Here is a 13,132-nt window from a genome sequence, read left to right on the forward strand (position 1 = left end):
GATTGTATCTAGATTCTATTTATATAGATTCTGTCTATCTAGATTCTATCTAGATTCTATCTATCTAAATTGTATCTAGATTCTATCTATCTAGATTCTATCAAGATTCTATCTATCTAGATTATATCTAGATTATATCCATCTAGATTCTATCTATCTAGATTATATATATCTAGATTATATCTAGATTATATCTAGATTGTATCTATCTATCTAGATTCTATCTATCTATCTATCTATCAATCTATCTTTTTATCTAAATTCTATCTATCTATCTAGATTGTATCTATCTAGATTCTATATATCTATATTCTATCTAGATTCTATCTATCTAAATTGTATCTAGATTCTATCTGGATTCTATCTAGATTCTATATATCTAGATTCTATCTATATAGATTCTTTCTATCTAGATTCTATCTAGATTCTATCTAGATTCTATCTATCTACATTCTATCTACATTCTATCTATCTAAATTGTATCTAGATTCTATCTGGATTCTATCTAAATTCTATATATCTAGATTCTATCTATATAGATTCTTTCTATCTAGATTCTATCTAGATTCTATCTATCTAAATTGTATCTAGATTCTATCTATCTAGATTGTATCTAGATTGTATCTATCTAGATTGTATCTATCTAGATTCTATCTATCTAGATTCTATCTATCTAGATTATATCTAGATTATATCTAGATTATATCTATCTAAATTGTATTTAGATTCTATCTATCTAGATTGTATCTAGATTGTATCTATCTAGATTCTATCTATCTAGATTCTATCTATCTAGATTGTATCTAGATTGTATCTATCTAGATTGTATCTAGATTCTATATATCTAGATTCTATCTATGTAGATTCTATCTAGATTCTATAAATCTAGATTCGATCTAGATTCTATCTATCTATCTAGATTCTATCTATCTATCGAGATTGTATCTAGATTGTATCTATCTAGATTCTATCTATCTATCTAGATTCTATCTAGATTCTATAAATCTAGATTCGATCTAGATTCTATATATCTATCTAGATTCTATCTATCTATCGAGATTGTATCTAGATTGTATCTATCTAGATTGTATCTATCTATCTATCTAGATTATATTTATCTATCTAGATTATATTTATCTAGATTCTATCTATCTAGATTGTATCTAGATTCTATCTATATAGATTCTGTCTATCTATCTATCTATCTTTTTATCTAGATTCTATCTATCTATCTAGATTGTATCTATCTAGATTGTATCTATCTATATTCTATATATCTATATTCTATCTAGATTCTATCTATCTAAATTGTATCTAGATTCTATTTGGATTCTATCTAGATTCTATTTATCTAGATTATATCTATATAGATTCTTTCTATCTAGATTCTATCTAGATTCTATCTATCTAAATTGTATCTAGATTCTATCTATCTAGATTCTATCTAGATTGTATCTATCTAGATTGTATCTATCTAGATTCTATCTATTTAGATTCTATCTATCTAGATTATATCTAGATTGTATCTATCTAGATTGTATCTATCTATCTATCTAGATTATATTTATCTATCTAGATTATATTTATCTAGATTCTATCTATCTAGATTGTATCTAGATTCTATCTATATAGATTCTGTCTATCTATCTATCTATCTTTTTATCTAGATTCTATCTATCTATCTAGATTGTATCTATCTAGATTGTATCTATCTAGATTCTATATATCTATATTCTATCTAGATTCTATCTATCTAAATTGTATCTAGATTCTATTTGGATTCTATCTAGATTCTATTTATCTAGATTATATCTATATAGATTCTTTCTATCTAGATTCTATCTAGATTCTATCTATCTAAATTGTATCTAGATTCTATCTATCTAGATTGTATCTAGATTGTATCTATCTAGATTGTATCTATCTAGATTCTATCTATTTAGATTCTATCTATCTAGATTATATCTAGATTATATCTATCTAGATTATATCTAGATTATATCTATCTAAATTGTATCTAGATTCTATCTATCTAGATTGTATCTAGATTGTATCTATCTAGATTCTATCTATCTAGATTGTATCTATCTAGATTCTATCTAGATTGTATCTAGATTGTATCTAGATTCTATCTATCTAGATTCTATCTATCTAGATTCTATCTAGATTCTATAAATCTAGATTCGATCTAGATTCTATCTATCTATCTAGATTCTATCTATCTATCTATCGAGATTGTATCTAGATTGTATCTATCTAGATTCTATCTATCGAGATTGTATCTAGATTCTATCTATCTAGATTGTATCTATCTATCTATCTAGATTATATTTATCTATCTAGATTCTATTTATCTAGATTGTATCTATCTAGATTGTATCTAGATTCTATCTATATAGATTCTGTCTATCTAAATTCTATCTAGATTCTATCTAGATTCTATCTAGATTCTATCTATCTAAATTGTATCTAGATTCTATCTATCTAGATTATATCAAGATTATATCTATCTAGATTATATCTAGATTCTATCCATCTAGATTCTATCTATCTAGATTCTATCTATCTAGATTATATATATCTAGATTATATCTAGATTATATCTAGATTATATCTAGATTGTATCTATCTATCTATCTATCTATCTTTTTATCTAGATTCTATCTATCTATCTAGATTGTATCTATCTAGATTGTATCTATCTAGATTCTATATATCTATATTCTATCTATATTCTATCTATCTAAATTGTATCTAGATTCTATCTGGATTCTATCTAGATTCTATATATCTAGATTCTATCTAGATTCTATATATTTAGATTATATCTATATTATATCTATCTATCTATCTATCTAGATTCTATATATCTAGATTCTATCTAGATTCTATATATCTAGATTCTATCTAGATTCTATATATTTAGATTCTATCTATATTATATCTATCTATCTATCTATCTATCTAGATTCTATATATCTAGATTCTATCTAGATTCTATATATCTATATTTTATCTATATTCTATATATCTATCAATCTATCTAGATTCTATATATCTAAATTGTATCTAGATTTTATCTATCTAGATTGTATCTAGATTCTATCTATCTAGATTGTATCTAGATTCTATCTATCTAGATTCTATCTATCTAGATTCTAACCAAAATCTATATATCTAGATTCTATCTATATAGATTCTTTCTATCTAGATTCTATCTAGATTCTATCTAGATTCTATCTATATAGATTATTTCTATCTAGATTCTATCTATATAGATTCTTTCTATCTAGATTCTATCTAGATTCTATCTAGATTCTATCTAGATTCTATATAAATTGTATCTAGATTCTATCTTTCTAGATTGTATCTAGATTGTATCTAGATTGTATCTATGTAGATTGTATCTATGTAGATTGTATCTATCTAGATTCTATCTAGATTCTATCTAGATTCTATCTAGATTCTATCTAGATTCTATTTAGATTCTATATATCTAGATTCTATCTATCTTGATTCTATCTTGATTCTATCTAGATTCTATATATCTAGATTCTATCTATATTCTATCTATCTATCTATCTAGATTCTATATATCTAGATTATATCTATCTAGATTCTATATAGATTATATCTATCTAGATTATATCTAGATTATATCCATCTAGATTCTATCTATCTAGATTCTATCTATATAGATTCTATCTATCTAGATTCTATCTATATAGATTCTATCTATCTAGATTCTATCTATCTTCTATCTATCTAAATTGTATCTAGATTCTATCTAGATTGTATCAATCTAGATTCTATCTAGATTCTATCTAGATTGTATCTAGATTTTATCTAGATTGTATCTAGATTGTATCTATCTAGATTCTATCTAGATTGTACCTAGATTCTATATATCTAGATTGTATCTATCTAGATTCTATCTAGATTCTATATATCTAGATTCTATCTAGATTCTATCTAGATTCTATCTATCTATCTATCTATCTAGATTATATCTATCTATCTATCGAGATTGTATCTAGATTCTATCTATCTAGATTGTATCTAGATTCTATCTATCTAGATTCTATCTATCTAGATTCTATCTAGATTCTATATGTCTAGATTCTATCTAGATTCTATATATCTAGATTCTATCTAGATTCTATATATCTAGATTCTATCTAGATTCTATCTATCTTTCTATCTACATTATATCTAGATTGTATCTATCTAGATTGTATCTAGATTGTATCTAGATTGTATCTATCTAGATTGTATCTATCTAGATTGTATCTAGATTGTATCTATCTAGATTGTATCTAGATTGTATCTATCTAGATTGTATATATCTAGATTCTATCTAGATTCTATATATCTACATTCTATCTAGATTCTATATATCTAGATTCTATCTTGATTCTATATATTTAGATTCTATCTATATTCTATCTATCTATCTGTCTATCTATCTAGATTCTATATATCTAGATTGTATCTAGATTGTATCTATCTAGATTGTATCTATCTAGATTGAATCTATCTAGATTCTTACCAAAATCCATATATCTAGATTGTATCTAGATTCTATATATCTAGATTGTATCTAGATTCTATATATCTATATTCTATCTATCTATCTATCTTTCTAGATTATATATATTTAGATTCTATCTATCTATATCTATCTATCTATCTATCTATCTATCTATCTCTTTCTCTCTCTCTCAGGGGCTGGTGCAGGTGGATCACAGAGACACAGTGTACACCTGCTCTCCTCCTTCTCTTCCTCTCTCCTCCCCTCCCTCGCTCTTCTTCTCCCTCTCTATCTGTACGCATTTATGTAAATGTATGTTACTAACACAGCATCCGGGGTATCATCCCCGGAGTTTCTGTCTCTCATGTGGCAGGTTGCCACTGATAAAGTTTACGTCAGGATCAGGAATCGTGGCTGAGCCTGCTGACCTGGTCCTGCTGGACACCGGGAAGCCTTTTTGACATTTTACTGGACTCATCCAAACTTTCTCTTTTTCAACACAACATAATTTCTGTCAAATGTTGTATTTGTACTATGTTGTTTATCCTGTACACACGACATCTATTGCACGTCTGTCCGTCCTGGGAGAGGGATCCCTCCTCAGTTGCTCTCCCTGAGGTTTCTTCCATTGTTTCCCCTTTAATTTTGGGGTTTCTTTTAGGAAGTTTTTCCTTGTGCGATGCGAGGGTCTAAAGACAGAGGGTGTCGTATGCTGTACAGTCTGTAAAGCCCACTGAGACAAATGTATAATTTGTGATATTGGGCTTTACAAATAAATTTGATTTGATTTGATTAGACATGACACAAAGGAAAATGTTATTTTCTATGAATCTCACTATGTTTCAACATTTTAAAGTCAGACATACAATATCACATTTAAAGTTAAAGTTCCCAAACTCCTTTTTGACGTTATTTTTCTGATCATTTCAATATTTTTCAACAGCATTTTCCCACTCTATGAGGTAACACTGGTCAGATGAGCACAGACAGTGGAAGAATAAAGAAGAAACTCAAACAGTCAAACTGTCAAACAGTAACCATAGATTACTGAACACTCACTTTCATCCCACCGCAGTAAACGTATCACCAATCTGCATCAATAACTTGAAACATCACCCAATGATCGTTATTGTTTGGACATCCCTCACTGGATGAGACCAGAACCATCTTCTTCACCTGTGCATGTGTTGATTGGAACATTTGAATCTAATCGACCGTCACAACACGAGTCTGTTCCACCGCTGTCGGGTCTGTGGATGGGAACAAGTCCAACATGCTAACGCACATTCAGCAGGTTGTGCATTAGTCCAACTCCTTATCCCTCCTGCTTTCAAGCGGAATGGGATAAAATAATCACAGAAGTAAATGGCATTTACATCGAGCTATGGTACTACTACTAGGTCGTCCTCAGACGGGTCCTCCATCGGTGCTTCCAGTCATCCCGATCCTCCATGCATCTGGCTAGCTCGCCAGTATTTTCTGCTCCTGCATCTTTCCTGAGTACATCCACGTATGTTATTGCAGGATGCCCTCGTGATTGGTGCCCGTGTGTTGGCTCCTACAGCACAAGTTTGCTGGCTGGCAGCTCTTGGTGTCTCTGGCAGTGACCTGCCAGCCTCATTCTCCTGACCGCTGTTTTCTCGCCCACCCATAGCGCCCCCCCATACAAGTGCGTGTGGGTGACATGCTCATCCTTGTTGATGCCAAGTACCACACGCAGCATTCTCGTGTAGCACCCATCTAGGGATTTCTGCAGGGTGGGCTTCAGGGTCCAGCATTCACTGCTATACAGGAGAACAGACTCCACTGTTGTATGGAAGAAACTGAGTTTCATTTGTCGGGGGAGGTTGGAGTTCCACACACAGGTCATGCCGTTCAGGGCCCTCCATGCAAGCGCCTTCCTCACTTTAAGGTCTTGCTCGAATGAGTTGACCCACGAGCCCAGGCATTTGAAATCATTGACTTCCTTTAGAGCAGTGCCTCCTGTTGTTTTTAGAGGTGGATGGTCCGGGGAGATTATGGTTAAGGTGGCGCTACTTTAATCACTACTAATGCACAAGTTTAATTTATTATTATTGTATTTATTTATTATTTTCAAATTCATAGAATTGTCGATGCTTTTCAGTTGTTTTTTGCTAGGAGAAGAATAGGGCTCAATCACTAGCATCATACTTTTTGAAGGTTAAAAATTTTATTTTATACTTTTCATGCATAAATGGATGCTTCTGCCAGAGATAAAACGCACCCCTGATGAGTTTGCATGCCTGTGTATGTGCTTCACAGCCAGCCTGGGATTTTTGTTGCATGTCATTCCCTTATTTCCTATCTTTCTATTGCCATGATCTAAAAAATAGCATGCCCCCAAAAAATATAGAATTGTGCAGACTGATGAATTATTGTAAAGTAACTTAACGATATACTTAAAATGTATAATTGCAGATGACCCACTAGAAAGAGATTATTCATAGCTGGCAACCCAAAGTTGCCCTTATTAAATTCTTAGTGTTTTAGGCTTGTAAGTTAATTACTGCCCCTCAAGGGTAGCTCAAAAAATAAATACTGGTACCAAGAAATGTAAATAACAAGTGGGTAAATGTGGAATGAAGACAGACAAATAGCCCTGAAAAAATGTCTTTACTGAAACAAACAATGAAATTTACAAATAGTTTGAATAAAAATCTGTAAATTCAGTTATACAAGAAATGCAGATAAATGCTCATCTCCTGTGTCAACGAGTAACTTCTTAAAATAAACTGCATGACATTTACACTTCAAAAGGTTTCTGTGAAAATACACATAGAACATGTTTTACCAAACATTGCAATAAAATAGAAAAGGAGATCCCCTCTATCAACTCGGATAATACTTTTCTTGAAATAAAAAAATTATCCACTTGGACTGATGAAAGCAGGGTCTTTGAATTGGCAACATCTAACTAGGAAACTAACATTCCTCTGTCTGTACTGTAGGCTGACTCCACAACAAGAACAAGTTCACTGGCTTGAGCTTGGCCAAGAGGGAGACATTTTATAAATGTGCAATTAACATTCTAAAACAGATTTTTAACAAATAAGCATTGGCAGCACACAACTATTCAAATGTCTCTGCAAACTGGACTTAAATAAAAGTGCAATGCACAACTTTCAGTAGAAGAGTGAGGAAACAATTTGGTAGACAAACGCATTACAAATCTGAACAGGTTCTTTAAAATTCATGTATATACTGTAGAAAAAAATAGAGCGTACATCATTAACCTCAACCTCCGCAGTACTACTGCAAACTCTGTAACGCAGGTTACTTTCTCAAAGCACCTTAATAAATAGGCTTGTAAAACAAGAGATATTCACTATTCACTAAAGGAATGCAGTTCATAGTTATAGTTAAAAAGGCATTATCAGTGGATTCAATGGCATTTAAAGACTTCATCCATATATTATTATCTCTGTATCAGTTCGTAACAACCATTCCATCTGGAGTGCTCATGTGAGAGCAGTTTCTGAAGTTGTGGGGAGATCCTTTCAAACAACAATTTGAAAAACTTCAGTACAAATGTTGCTGAATTGCAAAAGCCAAGTTTGTAGCATTCCACTTGTGTGCTTAATATGTCCAAAATTGCGTATTAAACCTTCACACTGTACTGTAAAACCTAAAGTCTGTTCAATACTTATTTTGGTTATTTATAACAGAATAATCTAAACTCAAGGGCCACACGTGAGCTTTTAAGAGCTTCAAATTGCAGTTGAAAGCCCAGAGAAGAGCTTGCAAGAGGGACTTATTCTGTCACGACTGAATGCCAGGCTCAACACATACCCATCACAAATGTTTGTTCAAAAATGCAGTATGCTAACGTTTTCTTTTTTAAACTTTCAAATATTGAGATCCACTTCAAAATGCAGACGATACTCAAACCTTTTGGTACAGAACAAAATGTGTCTGAAGCTGCGAGTGAATTTAAATTTGAACCAATTTCAGGCAAAATGAGCTAAATCTAGTTGTTTTTCTGCAACATTTAAGAACTTTGTCTTCTTTGGTTTCCTCGCACAAATCTTTAAAATTAAAAAAATCTTAAACAATTTATCAATGTAGGGTATTGGAAAAAGTATTGATTTGGTATCAGTACACTCTTATTTGTGGTTAAAAAGTATCTACCTGTAAATTCATTGTTCCATGAAACGGCTGCCACTGTCATGAAGGATCGTAGGTACAAACATTCTGTGCATCACTCCAGGCCACCAGAGGCAAGTAGTGAACTGATACAAACATTTGGGTGAAGTATTTCTATAACTATAAGATAATTTCAGTACAATTTTGTTTTCGGATTCATGCCCTTAAAGAGTCTAACCATGTCGATGGATTCCAAAGACGGTGGTCTGACATGATCAACTCATGCTTCAATGATGTGGACTCCAGAGGTTCGTAAAGCTAATGAGGTTTTCAGCCAGTAAATGGAGCTGAGGATTCATTGATGAGCGCAGTGTAGCGCTCGGCTCACTGACACATTTGGAACCTTTTGTGTTGGATACAGGACTTGTTTGCCATTGTGTTGGTTTGGTTGCATCAGCTTAACTTGTTGAGAAATGTCTTGCTCTGACTAAGTAAATAATCTATGTCCATGTGTTTCAAGTAGATACACAATATCCATTGGGAGCAGACACAGCAAAAGAGACAGGGTGTAGATATTATTAGTTATATTATTTTAATTTATATTATGTTCACATGGTGCATATTCTGAAATAAAGTTGTGTTCAATCAAATTAGCATGGCAGAACTCTAGCTGGGCCTTTTCAAAACATGGAGCTGGGCAATATCAGTAACATCTTTAGAGCTGGAACAGTAAGTCCATCAAGCAATCAACAGAACATAACTAACAGGATTTATTTATTGACTGGTTCCAGCTTCTCAAATATGAAACTTATATTACTCTAAACTGAATAATAATGCTCAGCTCAGGGGAATTGTGTTGAGCCTCATTTCTGACACAAGTTGATAAAATAAGTAGCATTATTTGATAATGAAAGTAATTGTTAGTTGCAGCCCAAAACAATTTGAATAATTCTAGCAAACAATTTAGGAAATCATACCTACATACATACATAAATTAATAATTTGGCCAAAAAAATCAGTTATTAGTGCGTGTGTGTGTATGTGTGTGGGCATTAACTAAAGGAATAATTGCAATTAGACTGTTCATTTTAACGAATTCATTCAGCTATTTGAGGACACGACTTAGTCATTTACCTCATCAAAACCTTTACCCATGATACCTTTCAGGCTCCATTTATTATTTATGGCAGCAGAACTGAAATAAAATCACACTGATATTAACCTTTAAACTTAAACTAACTGTAATTGGGCAAAGTCAATTGAAATGTTTGAAATGAATTTAGCATTACTGTAGATTAAAGTTTACCTCCAGCATTGTCTTCTTAAAAGGTGCCTTACTGTCTAAATGCTACTTTAATGAACAAATGCCATTTTTGTATTGCTTTCTACTTCTATGTACTGCCAGCTGCACGTCAGCCTACTGCATTGTGTGTGGAGTCCTATGGAAAAACGGAAATAAAAAATACTGCCCTTTCTTTAATCGCATTCAAACAAAGCAAATATATTTCTTATTGAATGAACGATCAATAAGAAGTAAAAAATGGAGAACAGTCCAAAGTGAGTCCTGAAGGAAGTCATCTGGAGCTACACTCTCAGTGGCTAGCTGCTGAGTTAAGGTATAGTTCAGTCTGTCAGTGGTGCTGGTGTATGCGTGAGCAGACAGGAGCGTTACTCCATGATGGCTCTGTAAATCACAGGCTCTATGTAGTCCCCTCTGTAACGAGAGTTGATCACTCTCTGTCTCTTTGATTCCTTGATGATCTCCTTCTCTTCAAAGATGCCGTCAAATCTCATGTCTGACGCTTTAGACTGCAGAGACAAACACAGGCCTGCATGACAACACTGCAACGTCTTACATTGACTTTAGCTACAACTCATTCTTAGTTAAATGAACACACCAGATGAGACAAACCTGTTGGTGGATTTAAGAGTCTGTGTGTGTGCTTTGCGTTGCACTTACCAGTCTGGATTTGACTCTCTTTGGGAGTTCCTCATCCAGAGCGTAGACATCGTCTCTCTTCGCTGTGAGCTGCGAGCCATCCTCAAATTCAACCTTCATTCCAGAAATGTAGCACACAATGCAGTCAGGACACAAGAGAGCTAAACATGCCCATTTCTATTGAATATCAAAAAGTGTTTCATAGTAAGAATAAAATAAATATATAAGGATAGGCAAGAAAAGAAGACAGCAGCCACCATCACAGAACAACTTAAGAACAATAGTGGAAAGTAACATAATAAGGGTGAGCAGCGTTTGTGTCAATTTAAAAAAGACTGCAGTGCTCTGCTTGGACATGACATTCCAAAGATAGTAGTCAAAGGCCAAGGCCCGAAAGGCTGCTAGATGCTGTGGATTACAGAGTCAAAGGCTACTCCTATACATCCAATATTACAATAAACAGAAAGAGTCCTTTTGGGAATGGCCAATCCCAAAACCAAATATTCTTAAAAAGAGAAATTGATCAAATATTAAAGTGATTAATTAAATGTAGAAACCTGTTCATTCAGTCATTACTTATTTTTACAAGTACTTCAAGTGTACACTTCTAAAACAGACAGAAGATGAAATATGTAAAAGATTCCATGATTAGAAGGAGCAAAAATAGTTTTCTGTATTCTTGTTAGCATATTGTGTTATTAATGACAGCAAGTCAAACTTTGTTATTTGACACAAAACAAAACACAGAAAAATATCTTACCAGGTACATGTGGATGGCATGCGCTGCCACAAATTTGGCCCCATACACCAGGCCGTCTGTCCATCGCACCTGCACCACCTCACCACCGGGGGGGGGGCCAAGCTGAGCACAGTCCCGGCTCTAACACACAAAACACAAACTGAACTAAGTGTTACGTTACACACACACACACACACACACACACACACACAGAGACAGAGACAGAGAGAGAGAGAGAGAGAGAGAGAGAGAGAGAGAGAGAGAGAGAGAGAGAGAGAGAGAGAGAGAAACACACACACACCACGATGTCTTCGGGGAAGAGGTTGTCACTGAAGGAACCATCATCAAAGTTGACTTCGTAAAACGTCTCTTTGGACAGCTGCACCACGTCACACTGGTAGTAGCGGCCATTCTTGTGCTTGCATATCACCTTCTGTCCCACAGTCAGCTCATGCATGGCTGCTTTATTGCGCTGTCAGAGGAGATTCAGGAAATCACATATTTAGAACTTACTAATGTTGACATTTGGTTGCACTTTGATGTAACAGAAGTGGACAAAGCTTTCACTGCTGTGCAGTGTTACAAAGTGCCTCTCTACTTCACAGTAAGTCCTTAAACACACAATATGCAACTGTTCTGCTACTGTCTCTCGATCAAAACAATAACAAATGACGGAGATTGGTGGCGTCGTGAAGCAGCGTGGGATCATGGGAGTGTCAGTCAGTGTCAGCTTCTCCCGTTACGATCCCTGGTGTTCTTTGTTCGGGAGCAGAATTCTCTCAGAGGTCTCCTCCTCTCCTGATTAAAAAAGACTGAATAAAGCAGCTTGACGCTAAAAATCAGTGTTTCTCCGATGCTGCTCGGCAGACAACAGATGTCTGCAAGCTGAGTTGCCACTGATTTTTGCTCAGCTTGTTTCTCTGGGAACTTAAGATCCAGAAGTCCGAGGACTAAAATCCTTCATCTGCTTCAAATATAGAGTTAAAAGCACCAAGATGTAAAAAGTGTCTTAAAACTGTCAAGTCAGTTTAAGAAGCTTCTGGCTACAAACACAACGCTGACACTGCTCAAAGGAGAGCCGACACCATGACAGGAGAGAGAGGAAACGTTACCTTCAGGAACTTTACATTTGGGATAATACACAACTCAACAAAATATATAACACAGGTCTAGTTGTTTTAAGATATTACATATTATACCTTTAAAGAAGAAATTAAGAGATACTCAGAAGCTTCTTACCTCAATCTGAGTTGGGCCTTTGTGTCGACAGCAGGTAACATGGACTACAAAGGGCCATTCATCCGGCTGCATGAGTACTCCAGCAGCCTGGGCACAGGTGGGGTGGTAGGCAGTGGGACAGCGGCCATGAGAGCACTGCACGCAGCAGCCAGACGCCTTCTTCATCCGCTTCTTACAGTAGTAACATTTCTGACAGAGATTAAAACACAGGAGCCAAGGCTCAGGAAACTGCAACTGATTTGAAGTGACTCAACGAAGGTGAAACACAAGGACTGGTAACAGTTTGAGTGCAGCTGAAGCCACTGCATGTCGTAGCTTCACTTCCTGTCTCAACTGGCCATCAGGATTTTACAGCACAGTTAGCTGGATATTCCTCTTCTCATTTTAGTCCTGTGGGCTGCAGGTTGCAGGACTGCAGGACATAGATATACTGTAAATATGTAGAGAACCAGGCCTGCATTTGAAACAAGCTTACATTAGGGACAGGCCTTTATTTCTACTCTCTTGTTTTATAAGTATATAGATTTGATGATTTCTGTATGGTCCTGTCTTCATTTACTCTTGATGCAAGCTCAGTCCT

General features: G+C 34.4%; 1 protein-coding gene across 4 annotated transcripts in view; it reads right to left on the bottom strand.

Annotated features, from left to right (window-relative positions):
* Positions 1-7,150: 7,150 nt before the first annotated feature.
* The window catches only part of kdm4aa (lysine (K)-specific demethylase 4A, genome duplicate a), a 28,607-nt gene continuing 22,625 nt past the window's right edge, over positions 7,151-13,132 (bottom strand). For all 4 annotated transcript variants that reach the window (XM_029429241.1, XM_029429240.1, XM_029429239.1 and 1 more), the window contains exons 18-22: positions 12,553-12,741; positions 11,615-11,785; positions 11,335-11,454; positions 10,596-10,688; positions 7,151-10,444 (exon numbers count right to left, since the gene is read on the bottom strand). In XM_029429241.1, the coding sequence (XP_029285101.1) occupies positions 10,304-10,444; positions 10,596-10,688; positions 11,335-11,454; positions 11,615-11,785; positions 12,553-12,741 (714 nt within the window). In that variant the 3' untranslated portion in view covers positions 7,151-10,303. The remainder of the gene's footprint in view (positions 10,445-10,595; positions 10,689-11,334; positions 11,455-11,614; positions 11,786-12,552; positions 12,742-13,132) is intronic.

This window comes from Cottoperca gobio, chromosome 4 (genome assembly GCF_900634415.1).
Source record: "Cottoperca gobio chromosome 4, fCotGob3.1, whole genome shotgun sequence".
Classification (NCBI taxonomy): Eukaryota; Metazoa; Chordata; class Actinopteri; order Perciformes; family Bovichtidae; genus Cottoperca; species Cottoperca gobio.